The 18,384-nt window shown below is 41.7% G+C and overlaps 1 protein-coding gene across 18 annotated transcripts in view; it reads right to left on the bottom strand.

The window, feature by feature from the left end:
* Positions 1-18,384, bottom strand: part of TENM2 (teneurin transmembrane protein 2) — a 1,157,254-nt gene that overhangs the window by 8,215 nt on the left and 1,130,655 nt on the right. For all 18 annotated transcript variants that reach the window (XM_073231871.1, XM_073231863.1, XM_073231878.1 and 15 more), the window contains 2 exons: positions 7,666-7,962; positions 4,616-6,230 (listed from right to left, as the gene is read on the bottom strand). In XM_073231871.1, the coding sequence (XP_073087972.1) occupies positions 4,616-6,230; positions 7,666-7,962 (1,912 nt within the window). The remainder of the gene's footprint in view (positions 1-4,615; positions 6,231-7,665; positions 7,963-18,384) is intronic.

Below are 18,384 nucleotides of genomic sequence, written 5' to 3'. Positions count from 1 at the left end.
CCACTGTAAAGCATAAATTTCCCAAATTTGGATATTTAAGTTCATTCATCATGATTATTTTGCCACATCCAGGTATCACCCATACTAGTATTTACTTAGAAATTTAAAAAAAATTTGCCTTTCTCAATAAGTAAATCCATTAAAAAAACACATTATGTCACTACCACAAATGAGAAAGCAGACTCACTTGATGCAAACAGAAAACAACTGTAAAATTAAAACAAAGGAAATAAAGCAGTGCAATTAAATCAGAGCATGATTTTGTTACCTGCCACTGAGGAAGTCCCAGACCTGCTCTCTCCGTTAAAAAGGGAGATTAGAAGTGTTAATGAGGTGTTAAATACACACCAGCACCAATGGAGACTTTCTCCTCGGCTGAACTGGAGGAATAAAAGAGTACGGAAGAGACTCTTTCCCCATCTGTGCTTGCACGTTGTTTAATACCTCATCTGTACACCACAGGAGACCATCCCCTTTCACCAGGGGTATGTATGATATGTAGGGAATTCCAAGAAAAGCGATTATTGGCCCTCAGAAGACTCTCCCCACCCGGATCTGATCTTTTCCCTGCAGGGACTCCCTCCCTAGCACTCAGGAGGTGATGTTAAGAACCCTTGCCTTTGAGAGCAGAAATTTTATTGGCCACTCCCATGAACAGTAATGGTTCACGTCATCTACTTTTCTTTTTCTTGCATGTTCCTCACATGGCTTGGTTTTTGAGTCTAAACCTATTCTGTAATGTTTATTTAAGTTGCCCATGTTCTCCATTCTGCAGAAGACACTTGGGCACCAAACAAACACGCCTTTTGAAGTAACTGGCAGTATCTGGTCACGGGCTCCCTGAACAGCCGTTGAGGCAGAGCTGGCAATGCAGCCCCTCCTAGTAGCTCCTTACTCCCTTCTCCTCCTGTTCTTCAGGGCGGGTGGTTCTGTCGCTACTGCCGAAGCACGTCCCCCGAAAGGCTGTCAGCACAGCATCTCAGGTGTTAAGTGCAGCTGTGAGAAGAGGGGAGCGTGAGAAGGTGGTTGTGCCTTCCTTCCCCCTTCCGGAAATCAAAGTCCACAAAATCCGACTTCAGGCTCATGTGTGCCTGCGGTCTGTGAGCTTGAACACCCGGCAGGGAGAAGGGGTGGGAGAAAATACGAGTTACGGTGGGAGACGTCTAGGAGGTTCACTTGACTCAAATTTGTCTCGGCTGTCAGCTTTGCCAAAGCAATGCCACGCAGGGCACAGTTTGGATCTGTTCAGGGTGGGTCTGGAGACCATTCCCCACATTCCCCAGAGAAATCATTCAAAGGTGGTATCTCCACTCTTCCCAAACTCCCCATCTCCAAGTCCATCACTGCTTATAAACCGAAAATGCATCTCTTCCATTAATTAGCCTTTGTGCTATGCTAGGCTTTCCATTTACTTTTTACAACCTTATCACCATTTTGCTGATGAAGAAACTAAGGCTCAGAAAGGTGACGACATTTGTCCAAGTTACATAGCACATGATGGGCAAGACCAGAACTGGTGTGTTGGGATGTACTCAGGTTCTAACATCAGAAGGAATTGGCCTGCAGATAGACCAGGCTCGGGGCTGGGTACAGGTCCTGGTCTGTCCAGGACGGAGGAGTTTCCTGTGATGATGTAATTGGAAAGGGCGGGGTACTGCAGGTTGCTGGGGGTGGAGTCTGTTTTCACAGCCTTCCCATGAGTACCTTTGCATCACAGATGTATCAATCATCAATATATTACCTTAAAAAAATCTGTTAAAAAGGGTGCTGCTCTGGAGCCCATGAGTGGGACAGGAATCACGCCCTGGACTTCCCTATTCTCTCCTGGCGACTACACCTCCCCTGCAGCCCAGGTGTCTTTGAACTCCTAAGGGACACTGCAAGCTGCTCTCCCATGTGCCAGCCTTCTTGTGGGGACCCCCCTCCAGCCTCAGGATGTAGGAGGGCTCTGTTTCCAACAGCAATGATTCTTTGGAGCATTGGAGAGAGAAGGTTCTGTTCTCTGCATTCCTCCCTACTAAATCTTAATTACTTCATTGCTTAAATTGTGAGCAGCAAGTTCAACTACTCTGCTCATCTCCTAAGTGGCAAATTAAGACTAATTTAGATGGGGTTCACAGATTAGCCAACACTGGAATGGCAGAGAATGCTGTGGAGTTCTCTGCTGGGATCCACTCTCTAGGGGTCCTCTCAGCTTGAATGGGCAGCAGGTGTGGGCTTGTGCCTGCTCGGACTGTACCCAGGCCCTTCCCCCCTCTCAGCTTCGATAGCAGACATCAGCCCTATGCATGTGGTTTCTCTAACACTACCTTTTATTTCAGACTCTCAAATGCTTTCTGGATTCAGTTTTGTTGGATGCAGTTCAACTTGATTCGGGTCCCACTTACTGGGTCTCCGTGAAGCACTAGAATGAGGTAAGTCATGTTGCTATTCAGAAAACCCTCACTTTTTTTTTTCTTTGTTGGGAGAGCTGGGGAAGTGACCGAGAGGTCAGCGAGGTTGACCGTGCTCTGTGACTGATCTGTTTGGGTCTTGGCCGGTCTGGGTGTCTGTTCAGACCACTCTGAGGACTTCCTCTTTATTTGTCTGGTTGATTCATCCCTAGAGAGTCCAGGGCCAAGCAGGGCTCTGGGAAGCACCTTTGGAGGGCAGGGGCCTCTTCTCCCGTGGCTCAGGTAGGCTGGTCTGCCTCCCCATTCACACAGTCCCCTCTGTCCGGGCACCCCTCCTCTCCTTCCCCTGCTCTGGGCAGGTCTCTGCTCAAGGGCCTCTGTGAGCGCCTGAAGCAAAGGAGGCGCTTCCCATGCTCTGTAACCATAGGCATCTTCTCTTCATGGCACTTTTTATTATCTGACAGTATATACATGTGTGTGTGTGTGTATGTCTCCCCAAAACTACAGTGAGTTAGGGGACAAAGTCAAGCTGAGCCACAGGGAAGAAGGGAAGCCCCCAAGGAGTGGCACAGCAGGGCTCCTGACGAGGTACAGAGGGACGGCGGGAGGGGACCAGCTCCGTCACAGCTCCTGGGCTCAGGCGGTACTGGCTGCTTTGGTTGTAGGAAGGGGCCGGGTTCAACTGGGTCCAAAGGCCCTGGAACTTGTCAGTGAGGCATAGCACGACCACAAACTGATCTTTAAGCCGTCTTATTTCTTTCTGCAGCACGAGACATTGAGGACAGCTCTGTGTTCCAGATAGCTTCTGCTGCTTTTCCTGCCTTGGGGATGGACAAGTGACCCCTCGTCACCTGAGGGGTGCGACCCCTTGGGCTTGATGCCTCCCTGGCCCATGGCCAAGACTGTGAGTTTCCTGGAACTTGGGTGACCTTGGACGTGGGATCCCCATCATTGCTTCTCTGTGTGAATGGACAGGTGAGATGGCACTTGTTTCCTTGCTGGAAGTTGGTCTCTTTGGATCGAGTTATCTATCCATCCACCCATCTGTCCATACATCCTGATTTCCTTGCTTATTCCCTGAGGATGGGGACTTTATCTTGCTTTCCACTGTATCTCTAGTACTTAGTATATGTTAGATGCTATGAAAATATTTGTTGAATGGGTGCATGGATGGATGGAAATATATGGATGTGGATGGATGGATAGGGACCCTCATTTTACCAAGCTATGACTTATGAGGAAGTAGATTATTTTCTCTCCTGGGCCCCTCTGTCCATACCCCTCTCCAAGCTTCCTATGTCCTTCTGACTTTTGCTCATGGTCTTTCTTTAGCCTTGAACTCATTTCTGCTAACCAAGATCCCCTTCGTCCTTCAGGCCCAGTTGGACACAGGGCGCTTCTTTACTATGTCAAAATTTTCAAATCTTGTGACACACACACACACACACCCCTGTGCAGAAAGGGTATTTGTCTTCTTCACCATTGTATCCCCACAATCTAGCATGATGCCACTCTATAAATGCTTATTGAATAAATAACTAAACCAACACCTATATGGCAGCATAGACTTAATTCTGCTTTGCACTATCATTAGTTATTTGTATTTGTATCTCACCAGCCTGGCTGTGAGGTCAGGAACTGTGTCTTAGTCATCTCAGTAGCTGTGTTAACTCATTGCTTCACTAGTCATGATAATGTTAATAACATGAACATGTACCATTTTGTGAAATCCACTAAGTGCTGGGCATTAGACTTTGCCAACATGAGTTCATTTACTTCCCCCTGATCACTCTGTGGGATGGTTTTATCAGTGCCCTTTCACAGACATAGAAACTGTAGCTCAGAGAGATTGGATGACTAGGGTGAGGTGCTCTGGGTCATAAACAGAAGAGAGAGAATTTGAGCTACCTATGTCTGACACCAGAATCCTGTTCTTTCCCTTGAGTAAGTCTGCTCTCCTAATTTTGGGGTAGGAATGGCTCTTATAAAAGTTATTTCAACTGAATGGACTTGAAATTGGTCAGGACATCTTCAAACAGACCTGATGACTGCTCTGTACTGCTGTCATTTGACTGTTCTAGATACTGTTTTCCCAGTGTTTACAGCTCTCCAGGATTCTCCTAACATCAGATATAAGACCTTTTTCTGGAGTTCCTCACAGTCCACCAGGACCACCACCCCACAAGAAGCCACTGCCAACTGAAGTGGTGAAGTTCTCTCACCTGTCACATAGTTCTTCAAATCCAGTTCATTGCTGAGAGGATTGTTGCTCTTGAACATATACAGGTTAAAGGGGGCTGGCTCCTTGCCCACGTTTTTCCACACAGTGTAGTCGGGAGAGGTCCATCGCCCTGCCAGCACATCATAATCACGCTGAGTGAAGTGGACCAGCTTGGTCAGGGGATCGTAGAGTCCCCCATGGAAGCCGATGACCATCTGGAAGTCAGGGTTGGAGTCATGGTAAATCTCCCCATAGGCTGTGTATTGCAACTGTTTTATCATGAGACCATTGATGCTGAACACAGCCAGGGGAGTCCCTGTGTTATCTGAGGCAACGTAGTACTCCTCCCCACTGCTGCTCTCCATGGCAAAGAGGTGGCCCTGGAGGTCATAGTAGAGTGAGGTTATTTCTGAGTTGGAGTGATTGTAGACGTGGGTGATGCGAGTAGGGTTGTGGAGGTCAGAGTAGAAATACTGCAGGTGGTGGCCCAGGTTGGTCTTGTAGGAGGCCCGCCGTCCCACGCCGTCATAGCGGTACTGGACACTCCACCCACTGGCCTTGTTGTAGGCTCTTGTTAGGAGGCCCTTGGAATTGTACTCAAAGATGTCAGCCCCTCGTTGGCACAGATAGCCATCATCATCAATTTTGTACTGCACGTCGCCGAGTCTGGTTATCCGATCCCGGAGGTCATAGCGCAAGGGCATAAGGCGCACACTATTGCCTGGGTTCAGCAAGTGGAGGTTGCCGTTGAGGTCATAACTATAGCGCCAGGTTGGGCGGTCATTGACGGCCACGTTCTGGAGCTGCCCGTCCCCATCATAGTCATAGGTGTACTTGGTGGTGTTGGCGTAGGGCCCCAGTTTTAGCTCCCTCTTGATCACCCTTCCCATACTGTCGTACTGCACTGTCATCCAGTACATGAGGGAGCGGAACATCTCATACTGGACTTCCTTGATTCTCCCGTGCGTGTCAAAGTGCTTGCTGAGGGTCATCACGGCAGTGGTGATGATCTGGTTGATATCATAATAGATGACTCCGAACTTGCCGAAGTGTTCCACTTTGCCGGAAATCTCGTCATAGCGGTAGAGGTCAACCGGAAGGGGAGTCTCACTTATGACGGGCTTGATGCTTGCAATCCGGAAGCTGTTGTCGTGGTAGGTGTAGTCAAACCTGGCATTGACCATGCCTTCCTCAGAGAACCTGTAGATCTGCTTGTCTACGAGGGGGCCGATCTTCCGGTACCTGATGGTGCAGGAGAAGCCCCCACTTTGGAGGCTGACCATTTTTAAAACACCAGTAGTCTCATCATACCCAAAAGTGACAGCAGTACTGTCATAGACAATCTCTGATAACTTGGAGAGTTTCCCATACTTATAGAATACCTGGCGCCCAGTGCCCAAAAAGGACGTTTTCAGGATGCGGCCATCATCACTGTAGTCAAAGATGACGGAGGCATTGCTTTCAGGTGGGTTGTAGATGTTGCGGATGTAGCCGATGGAGGTGTGGGTAGACACGCTGTGCCGGGCGACGCTGGGCATGGTGACGGCGTGGAGACGGTCAGAGGAGTCATACTCAAATACGTACTGACGCTGACTCTGGAGCAGGAGGACCATGGACTGGAGGAAGGAAAGGGGAAAGCAACACATGAATGGGCTCTTCAGGATCAAGCTCTCAAATGGACAGAATTTATTCCATTTCCCCAAATGTCAATTCAAAAGCCATGACGGATGGGGAAGTTTAGGCCAGATATTACATTAGATGGATTTCATCAGGCATGCCAACTCTGATGGATCATGGTGGCTATCTGGAGCAATGCTTCTCAGACTTTAATGTGCATGAGGAATACCCAGGGATCTTGTTAAAAGGCACATTCTGATTCAATAGTTTGGCAGGGGCTTGTGGGGAGGCAGCCTGATAATCTGCTTTTGAAAGAAGTTCCCAGGAGGTCCTGAAATCGCTTTGATTAGCAAAGGTTACAAGGGCTGTGGTGAGAGGCACTGAGTTTGCCTCCAGGCTCGATAACAACAAGTCCTGAGAGTGTCTGGAATTGACTGCCACTGGCCCAGTGGGGGTAGACGTGATACACACAGTGTTTGACTCTCCCTGATTAAAACCTAAAAGGAAAGTACACCCTCCATTTAGAAGCTACTGAAAAGATTAAATAACCCAGAATCATTGATTCTTTGGGAAAAAAAATGGCCTTAAACTTGAGGCAATTGGGAGATTCTTGCCTCCCCTGGTGAGCTGTTCTAGGATTTTATGGTATAATGAGAACAGTATTCAGGAAGGACCAAAGGACAGCAGCTCCTCTCTGTAGAGGAGGTACAGCTCTGTCTGCAAGTGATTGCTGTAATGAAGAGGTGAGAAGGGCAGAAACGGAAATGCACCTGTGTTGAGGTGAGTCCAGGCAGAGGCCCAGGCTGAGCAAGCCCCTGCCTAAGGACTAGATGACCAGGGCAGCCTTCAAAAGTCTTGATATGTGCCCCAAAGGTATCTTTCTTTGCTGCTGTTCCAACCTGACCCTTGCTGACATGGAGACCTGAATCTGGTACTTTCAGACACGAGGAATTATGTGTAGAAAACCATTGGCTGTCTCAGCCAATAGGCTATGTAGGAAAGTGTTGGTCTGTGTGCTCAAGTATTAGGCAAAATTCCCTATGATGGCTTAATTCCCGGCAAGGCAGAAATGAATCATTGAATTTCCAATTCATAAGTAATGATTAGCTGTGCGGCCAATGGGAAGATCCTGTCCATTTCAATAACACTTTTTTGGGGGAGACTAAAATCAGACAGTTTGTCTTTTTTTGCCATTATTGAGTGTCTAGCACACTTTTTTTTTTTTTTGCTTTTAATGGTAATAGTGATAAACTATGAATAACATTTTCCTTCAGATTCCTCCCTCCCAGTGAGAGTGGGAGTATGAGGGGAGACCTTGCAGAGTCCAAGTAAAGATGTTAAGATGTCTTATTACAAAGCATACTGGGCCATCTTAAAAACAGCAGTGTGAGTGAAAGAAAGCCCCAGCTGAGTGAGGGTAGCATGTTCACCCACCTTGTCAAGGTAGGAGTAACTCCACACTTTCCCGTCGGCAAACATGCGAGACACGATCCGACCTTGCTTGTCGATGTCTGTTCTCTCACTCATGGCCCCACGCTGAAGGCCAGCCAAGCGCCCATTGAAGAAATATGAGACATTGACGGCTGCCAGCCCGCTGCTGGGGAGCCAGAGGAAGGGGCGGCCCACCTGGTCATAAATGATCCTCAGGGTGAACTTCCGGTGATCATCATAGATCTTTTCTGTGCGAATATTCCGATCATAGTCAATGGACAAGAGATTTCTCCCATGGACCTAGGAAACACAATGGACTTAGTCTGAAAGACATCACCTGGGCATATCAGGTCAGGGTTTTATGGAGGACAAGGGTGTGACCAGGGAATAAGTGTGTGTTGGAGGAAGAAATAACCCTAAATTATCTGGAGGAAAGCTTTCTAAACTCCTTGACATTATAATACACATAGAAAATAGTAATATTTGTAGGGTACACTAGAATACAGAAATGAGGCTGCTTATGGTCAGAGATGACTGATATGGGCACAGCTGCTATGAGCAGTTATGTAGGCTGTACACTGCACAATTACAAGGGGTACCATCATGTCATACAAAGTATGAATAGTAGAAGCTGTGTAGGGCCCAAATTGCATAGCCATACACAATATCCCTGAACCCTGGGGTTCTGACTGCCCTATCTGACCACCCTGGGGGGCATAACCTTTTTGGCACATCCTCACCTAAGTAGCTAATGAACAGGTGCTATATATACATGGTGTGGGGGGATCATGGGGAAGACAGTGTAGCACAGAGAAGGCAAATAGTGACTCTGTGGCATCTTACTGCACTGATGGGCAGTGACTGCACTGGGGCATGGGGGGGACATGATAATATGGGTGAATGTAGTAACCACATTGTTTTTTCATGTGAAACCTTCATAAGAGTGTATATCAATAATAGTTTAATAATAAAAAAAGAACAGGTGCCAATATTACTTCTGAAATCTAAAGTAAAAGCACCTAGGGATGGTGGAATGGAGCTCTTAGAAATCTATATTTCTCAAAGATCTGGGAATACAAAGGCTCATTCCTATATGAAAACCTTTACTTCTACTACCTAGAGAAAAATCTTCTCACTGTCAAGGATGCAGGATACCAGTGGGGAGACCTCATTAGGACTGGGGAATTCCAACAAAGGGAAGAACTAATGTCCTTAGATTTGAAAGGAATAGTGGAACACATTCAGATGTAATTTAATATTTATTTAGAAGTTGATCTGATCAGACAAGAGAGCCTGTCTCAGGTGACAGGGCTGGGAGGCTAGACTCTGGTTAGGGGCAAAGGAGAGGGACTCTTGAGATTTAGCTAGCTCTATGTGGATGATTGGAAGTGAATAAAATGAAGCTCACTCAGCCCAAGCTCTTTCAACATAACTGACTGCAAAATCCAGACGTAATGACTGCTGAAGGTGGGGGAAGATGTAAACAGGCAGAAGCTAGAGATGTCTGGTATCTACTTACCTGACCTTTATACATCAGTAACAATAATGATGATGATCATAGTAATAATAACTTTGACATGTGTTGAGAGCTAGTATTGTGTTAGGTAATTTGCATCTATTGTCTGAGCAGGTCACTAAGACCACTTGACAAATGAGGCAACTGAGTCTGAAACAGAGAGGTTACATTCTTGCTCCAGGTCACACACCCATGAAGTGGTAGGATTGGTCTGGAACTTAGGTGTTCACAATTCAATCAGTTAACCACTTAGACCTTTAACTAGGTTTACTGCTTCTCATATTATAATGCACTGAGTGCCCTGGGATGTGCCAAACTATGAAGAGACTGTCATAGCCTTTGAAGGCTCCACATAGTGGTTTAATGGGGAGACAAGGAATAATTCTAATAACATAGAACAGTTCTAATAATTCTAACATTCAACACTTTGCCAACATTTTATGAGGCAGAATGAATACTGTGGCAACAATGAGGAAGAGTTTTCAGGGTTTCCTGAGCCAACTGCTAGTGATTCCCCATTATGCGGAGATACTTCCCATCTTGGTCATCCTTCTATCCTTCCCTTTCTTTAATTTTTTCCCCTTTTGCTTCTCTTTGCTAATTCCATACAGTGTCCCCCATGAATTTACTGTTCATTGAACATTCAGTCTCTGCTAATGTCAGGCTTGGTGCTTGATCTGGATTGCAAGGATCAACCACACCAAAAAGGAATTATGTCCCAAGAGTTTATGATGGGCTTAGTGTGTTCTCAGAACTGCCTTGATTTTATCTTACTAATCCTCACGACAACACTTCCAGGCAAGCACTATCATTACCCCCATTTTACATGCAAGACACAGACAGGTTTAAGTGCCTTGTGTGAGCTCACATGAATAGTAAGTGCTGGCTGCCAGGATCTCAGCCCGGAGCTCACCATCTTCACCCCTAGGCTGTACTGCCTCTCTAACCAGCGGTGCACCATCGGGCATGTGATTCTAAACCACGTGGCCTGGTCTCTCAAAGCATGGATGCTGGGCTGACTGCAGAGCTGCTGAGACAGCCCCCAGGGAATAGGGGCTGGGTGATCCTGATGCATACTCTTGGTTAAAATACACTCAGTGTGATACAAGGCCCTCTCTTCAGTTACCTGGGGATACCAACAGGCAAATCCTTTATATAAGCATTGTCTGTGTGTGTATGTGTGCATCTGTGTGTACCCATGAGTATGTACTGTAACAAGGCACTGTGGGAGACACCACCGACATGTAAGTCGTGTACATACTGCAGAAGCTGTACCAGCATGTGAGGGTGCTGAAGCTGGAGAACTGAAGCGTGGGCAAGCACTGAAGGGTGGACCCAACTCCGCCAGCATCGGGGCTTGTTGCCACTACTCAGCGTCGACGAGACCTCTGACCTCTGGCCTGGCTGAACCAACCAGAAAAAAGTGACAGGTGCCAGCCATTAGCCAATGATGATTTAAGGTGGGATTTTATTTCCAAATTCATTGTATGTCCCTGGGAATGGGATTTTTTTAATAGCACTGGCTCAAGTCAACATTTTCTCCAGGTTTATTGAGATATAATTGACATACACCACCGTGTAAGTCTAAGGTGTTCAGCATAATTATTTGACTTACGTATATTGTGAAACAATTACCACTACAAGTTTACATCCATCACCTCATATGGATATAAGAAAGAAAAAGAAAACCGCTATTTTTCTACTTGTGCTGAAAACTCTTAGGATTTATTCTCAACAACTTTCCTACATATATACAGTAGTGTTAATTGTTGTCATGTTATACATTGTATCCCTAATATTTATTTATCTTGTAACTGGAAGTTTGTACCTTTTGACCACCTTCCTCTAATTCCTCCTCCTCCCATGCTCTGCTTCTGGTAACCACAAATCTGATCTTTTTTTCTATGAGTTAAAAAAATTTTTTTTTTTAAGATTCCACATGTAAGTGAGATCACACAATATTTGTCTTTCTCTGACTTATTTCATCTAGTGTCGTGCTCTCAAGTTCAATCCATGATATTGCAAATGGTAGGATTTTCTTGTTTTTTTGATGGCTGAATAATATTCCATTGTATATGTATACCATAATTTCTTTATCCATTCATCTGTCGATGGACACTTAGGTTGTTTCCATGTCTTGGCTTTGTAGATAACGCTGATATGACTGTTGTGGTGCAGATATCTCTTTGACAGCGTATCTTCATTTCCTTTAGTTATATTCCCAGAAGTAGAATTACTGGGTCACATGGTAGTTCCATTTTTAACTTCTGAGGATCCCCCATACTGTTTCCATAAGGGCTGCACCAATCTGCAGTTCCACCAACAGTGCACAGGAGCGCCCTTTACTCCTCAGTCTTTCTAGCATTTGTTCTCTCTTCTCAATGATGGCCCTTCTGACAGGCATCAGGTGATATCTCACTGTGGTCTTGATTTGCATTTCCGTAACAATGATGTTAGAGTCTTTTCATGTACTTGTTGACCTTTTGTATATTTTCTTTGGAAAAATGTCTAGTCAGGTTCTTTGCCCACTTTTAAATTGGATTATTGGTATTTTTGCTATTGAGTTGTGTGGGTTCTTAAATATTTAGATATTAATATCTTTAATACTAATTTTTTGGGTATTCATTCCTTATCAGATATATGGTTTGCAAATACATTTTTTCCCATTCAGTTGGTTGTCTTTTCCTGTAATTATTTCTTAAGCTGTGTAGCTTTTTAGTTTGATGTAGTCCCACTTGTTTATTTTGATTTTGTTGCTGTGCTTTAGGTATCATATCCAAAAAATCATTCCCAAGATCTATGTCAAGGAACTGTCTTTCTGTGTTTTCTTCTAGGATGGTTTCAGGTTTAAGTCTTTACATTTAAGTCTTTAATCCATTTTAAGTTAAGTTTTGTGAGTGTATAAGTTAGGTGTCTAGTTTGATTCTTCTACATGTGATTATCTAATTTTTCCAGCACTATTTATTTAAAAGATTCTTTTTTCTCCATTGAATATTCTTGACTCCCTTATCAAATATTAGTTGACTGTATATGCTTCAGTTTATTTTTGGGCTCTCAGTTCTGTTTCATTGGTCTCTGTGTCTGTTTTTATGCCAATACCATACTGTTTTGATCACTATAGTTTAATAGCATAACTTGAAACCAGGAAGTATGATGCCTGCTGCCTTGTTCTTTCTCAGGATTGCTTTGGCTATTTGAGGTCTTTTGTGGTTCCATATAAATTTTAGGATATTTTTTCTACTTTTGTAGAAAAATAAGCCTTTGGAATCTTGATAGGGATTGAATCTATTTTGAACTTACACTGAATCTATAGATGGTTTTTGGTAGGATGGACATTTTAGCAATATTAGTTTTTCCATTCTACTAACATATAATACCTTTCTATTTGTATCTTTTTTTCATTTCTTTCATCAATGAAAAACCACAATGGGATATCATCTCATACCTGCTAGGATAACTATTATCAAAAAGATAACAAGTGTTGCTGAGGATGTGGAGAAAGGGAACATTTGAGCACTAGTGGTTGGGAATGAAAATTGGTGCAGCCATTATGGAAAACAGTATGGAGGTTCCTCAAAAAATTAAAAATAGAATTACCATGTGATCCAGCAATTCCACTTCTGGGTATTTGTCCAAAGAAAACAAAAACACCTAACTTGAAAAAATACATACACCCCATGTTTACTGCCACATGATTTACAGTAGCCAAGATACGGAAACAATCTAACTGTCCATCAACGGATGAATAGGTAAAGAAAATGTAGTATATATAGTGAGTGTGTGCTGCTAAGGCTAATGTCAGAGAGATTATTGCCTATGCTTCTTTAGTTGTTTAGTTGTTTCATGGTTTCAGATCTTACATTTAGGTCTTTAATGTATTTTATTTTTGTGCATGGTATAAGACAGTGAGTGGTCTGGTTTCATTCTCTTGCATGTACCTGTCCAGTTTTCCCAACATCATTTATTGAAGAGACTGTCTTTTCCCCTTGTATATTTTTGGCTACTTTGTCATAAATTAACTGACCATATATGCATGGCTTCTTCTTTGGGTTCTGTATTCTATTTCACTAATATGTATCTGTTTTCATGCCAGTTCCATACTGTTTTGACTAACACAGCTTTGTAGTATAGTTTGAAATCAGAGAGTGTGTGCCTCCAGCTTTGTTCTTCTCTTCTAAGATTGCTTTGGTTATTTGGGTTTTTTATCATTCCTTACAAATTTGATGATTCTTTGTTCTAGTTCTGTGAAAAAAGCTGTTGGTATTTTGATAGGGATTGCACTGAATCTATAGATTGTTTTAGGTAGTATGGACATTGTACAATATTAATTCCTCCAATCAATAAGCACAGAATACCTTTCCATTTATTTTGTCTTCTTCAATTTCTTTCATCAGTGTCTTACAGTTTTCAGAGTATAGGTCTTTCACCTCCTGGGCTAATTTTTTTCCTAGGTATTTTATTCTTTTTTGATGCAATTGTAAATGGGATGGTTTTCTTAATTTTGTTTTCTGATAGCTCATTATTAGTGCTCAGAAATGCAACTCATTTCTGTATGTTAATTTTACACCCTGTGACTTTACTGAACTCATTCATTAGCTCCAATAGTTTTTGGACAAATCTTTAGGATTTTACAAAAAAGACTCATGGACACTGACAAGAGACTTGGTTAGCATGGGGAAGGGCTGGGGCAGGCAGGTTAAATAGGTGAAGGGGATAAAATGGCACAAAAATCTCAATTATAATATTAAATTAGTCATGGGGATAAAAGTAAAGCGTAGAGAATATAGTCAGTAACACTATAGCTTTCCATTTTGACAACTACACTAGTTAGGGTGAACATTTAATAATGCAATTAACTGTGAAATCACTATGTTGTATGCTTGAAACCAATACCATATTGTATCTCAACTACAATAATAAAAAAGTCTTTAAGGTTTTCTGTATATAATATCATGTCATCTACAAATAGTGACAATTTTACTTCTTCCTTTCCAACTTGGATTCCTTTAATTTTCTTTCCTTTTTTTTTTTTGCCTAATTGTTGTGGCTAGGACTTTTGTTACTATGTTGAATAAAAGTGTTGAGAGTAGGCATCCTTGTCTTGTTCCTGATTTTAGAGGAAAAGCTTACAGCTTTTTATCATTGAGTATGATGTTAGATGTGGTTTTTTTGTATATGGCCTTTATTATGTTGAGGTATGTTCTCTCTATACCTGATTTGTTGATAGTTTTTATCATAAATGGATTTTGAATTTTGTCAAATGCTTTTCTGCATATGAGATGATTGAATGATTTATCCTTCATTGTGTTAATATGATATATCACAATGGCTGATTTGCAGATTTGAACCAACCTTGCATCCTGTGGAAAAAATCCTATTTGATCATGGTTTATGATTCTCTAATTATATTGATGAATTTGTTTGCTTATATTTGTTGAGCATATTTGCATATATGTTCATGATAAATATTGTCACGTAATTGTCTTTTCTTATGGTGTCCTTGCCTGGTTTGGGGATTGGGTGATGTTGGCCTCATAAAATGAGTTTAGAAGAGTTACCTCTTCTTCTGTTTTTTAGGTTTTAAGAAGGATTGGTATTAATTCTTTGAATGCTTAGTAGAAATCACCAGTGAAGCCATCTGGTACCAGAATTTTGTTTGTTGGGATGTTTTTTTCATGGTTGATTTAATCTCCTTACTAATCATTAGCCTATTCAGATTTTCTGTTTCTTCATGATTCAGTCTTGGTAAGTTATATATTTCTAGCAATTTATCCTTCTTCCAGGTTGTCCAATTTGTTGGCATATACTTGTTCATAGTAATCTTCTATGTACCTTTGTATTTCTGTGGTAATATCTCCTTTTTCATTTCTGATTTTGAGTTCTTTTTTCTTGGTGAGGCTAGCTAAAGTTTTGTCATTTTGTTTGTCTTTTTGAATAACAAGCTGAGTTTCATTGATGTTCTGCATTGTCTTCTTAGTCTCTCATTTATTTCTTCTTTGATCTTTGTTATTTCTTACTAATTTTAGGATTCTCTTGTTTTTCTTTTTCTGGTTCCTTGAGTTGTCAAGTTTGGTTGTTTGACACTCTTATTTACTGAGGTAAATTTTAATTGCTACATAACCTTCCTTGTTAGAACTGCTTTTGCTGAAGTTTTAACTTTTGGTATGTTGTGTTGCCATTTCCATGTGTCTCCAGATTCTTTTTAATTTCCTCTTTAATTTCTTCTTTGATCCGCTGTTTGTTCAGGGGAGTTTTTAATTTCCAGCTATTCATGAATTTTCCAGTTTTCCTCTTGTTAAATTGATTTTTAGTTTCATACCATTGTATTCATGAATTTTCCAGTTTTCCTCTTGTTAAATTGATTTTTAGTTTCATACCATTGTGGTTGGAGAAGATGCTTGGTATGATTTCAACCTTCTTGAATTTGCTAAGACTTGTTTTGTGGCCCAACATATTCCATGTACACCTGAGAAGAAAGCAAATTCTGCTGTTGTATAGAGTGTATGATGTTTCCTTATTGCTTCTCTGGATGATGAGAGTGGAGTATTAAAGTCCCCAATTATATTTTTAATTCTCATTTTATCCTGTTACCTTTACTTTATATATTTAGATGCTTCCATGTTGGGCACATATTTACAGTTGTTATATTTTTGATGGATTGAGCCATTTATTGTAAGTAATGACCTTCTTTGTCTCTTTTTAGCCTTCTTAGTTTAAAGTCTATTTGGTCTGATATAAGGTGGCTACCCCTGCTTTTTTGTATGTTACTGTTTGCTTGAAATTATTTTTTTCATCTCTTCATTCTCAGTCTGTGTGTATCTTTAAGCTTAAAGTTATTCTCCTGTAGGTAGCATATTGTCATATTTGTTTCTTTTAATCCATTCAGACTTTCTATGTCATTTGATTGGGGAATTTAATATGTTTACATTTAAAGAAATATTGATAGCTAAGGACTTATTATGGCCATTCTGTAAATTGTTTTCTGGCTGTTTTGTAGATCCTTTGTGGCTTGTTTCTCATACTTACTTTTTAAGTTTTGGTGTCTTGTAGTATCAATATGCTTTGACTTATTTTTCATGTTCATGTGTAACTACTACAGGTTTTTCCCTTGTGGGTACCATGAGGTTTACATAAAATATCTTAAAAATTAAAATACCTTAATTTCAACTATTATCAACTTAACTTCAATACTATTCCTAAACTTTATACTTTTACTTCACCCTCTCACAGTTTATTGATATTACATGTAGTTTACATATTTTTATATTGTGTAACTAGTAACATTATTATAGTTATGGTTATTTTTACATTTGTCTTAAAATATTTTAAATTAGAGTTGTAAATGAATTACACACCACCATCATGATTTTACAGAATCTATGTATTTACCATTAAAAGTGATTTTTATACTCCTTTATGTTTTTATGATGTTAATTTTAGCATCCTTTTATTTCCATTCAAAGAACTCCTTTCACCATTTCTTATAAGGCAGGCCAAGTGGTGATGAACTCCCTTAGCATGTTTTTTCAGGGAAGTCTTTAGCCCTCCTTCATTTCTGAAGATCAGGTTTGCTAGGTATAGCTTTTTTGCTTGACAGTTATTTTCTTCAATATTTTAAGTATATCATCCCATTTTCTCCTGGCCTAAAAAGTTTCTGTTGAGAAATATGCCGATAGTCTTGGTGCTGGTGGTGGGTCCCTTGAAAGTAACTTCTCTACTTTTCCTTCCTGCTCACAAAATTCTTTCTTTGACTTTTGGCAATTTAATTATACTGTCTTGGTGTGACCCTATTTGGGTTCATATTCTTGGGGAACTTTTGGACCTTATAGATCTAGTTGTCCTTAGACTTGGGATGTTTTTAGTCATTATTGCTTTAAATATACTTTGTGTCCTTTTCTCTTCTCTGTCTGGAATTCCAATAGTGTGCATATTGTTTCTTTTGAATAGGTCCATTAAATCTTGTAGGCTTTCTTCATTCTTTCCCATTACTTTTCCTTTATGCTCCTTTGACAGGGTTAATTTCAAATGTCCTAGATTACAGGTCACTCATTCTTTCTCCTGCATGGTTGAGTCTGCTTTTGAAGCTATCTATTGAATTCTTCAGTCCAGTCAGTGTAGTTTTCAGCTCTAGGATTTGTGTGTGTGTATCTGTTTTTTAATGGTTTCTATTTCTTTTTGACTTTGTCATTTTGTTCATGCATTTTTGTCCTAATGTCATTTAGTTACCTGCCTGTCCCTGCAGTTCATTAAATTTATTTACGAGGACTCTTCTTAATTCTTTGACAGTTCATAGGTCTCCATTTCTTTAAGGTCAGTTATTAGAGCTTTATTAGTTTCCTTTGGTGGTGTAATATTTACCTGACTTATCTTGATCCTTGATTCTTTATGTTGGTATCTGCCCATTTGAGTAAGTGGTCTCCTCTTCCAGACTTTACAGATTTCCTTTAGCAGATACAGTTCTTCACTGGTCAGCTCTGTTTGGGTTTCTAGATGTATCCACTGGTAACATCCTTGGGTAGGTGGGACTTACTATCAGGGCCCATTTTTGGGTGAGGCAATTGCCCAAGCTCTGAGGTCAGGGTTGATGGATATGCTGCTGGCTGAGAAAAGTTGGACAGGACTGCTGGCTTGGTTCTCTGTTCAAGTGAAGATGTAGGATGGGCTCCGTCATTGCCTGGGTTGTTTAGGCTTAGTAGGTGGTTGAGACTGGGTACTATACTCAGCAGTAGGTGAGACTTATGAATTAGCTTCCCTGCTGTGGTGTGACAGCAGGACAGATCCAGTGCCTACCCAGTTCATTGTTGGGGGATTTGAATCAGGAAGGATTGTGCACTGAATCTTCTGTCCAAATGGGTCTATTGGTTTTGCTCTGCATATGTGAAAAGCTATAGGCTGTGCATTCTGTTCAAGTGCCACTGTAAGAAGGCTACACAGCTTCCCATGTGCTCTGGTTAGGTTCCCCGGTAGGGTGAGCTGAGGCTGTATTCAGCAATGAGTGGTGGTACAAATTAGTTTCCCTGCCTGGGTGCAGCAGAACTAGTTCCAAGACTTGTAAGGCTGTTGGTTTGGGGTTGGACTCAAGAGGCACTTGACCCCTTGCCCCAAGTTCCCTGGCTGAACAGAGCCACTGGCTTTGCTCTGAAGACTATCAGCTCTGTCTCTCTGCTGGAGCTTGTTGGGTTACATAACCTCCAGTGCATTTTTAC

This window comes from Manis javanica, chromosome 1, assembly GCF_040802235.1.
Source record: "Manis javanica isolate MJ-LG chromosome 1, MJ_LKY, whole genome shotgun sequence".
Classification (NCBI taxonomy): Eukaryota; Metazoa; Chordata; class Mammalia; order Pholidota; family Manidae; genus Manis; species Manis javanica.
This window is presented reverse-complemented; position numbering and strand designations above follow the sequence as displayed.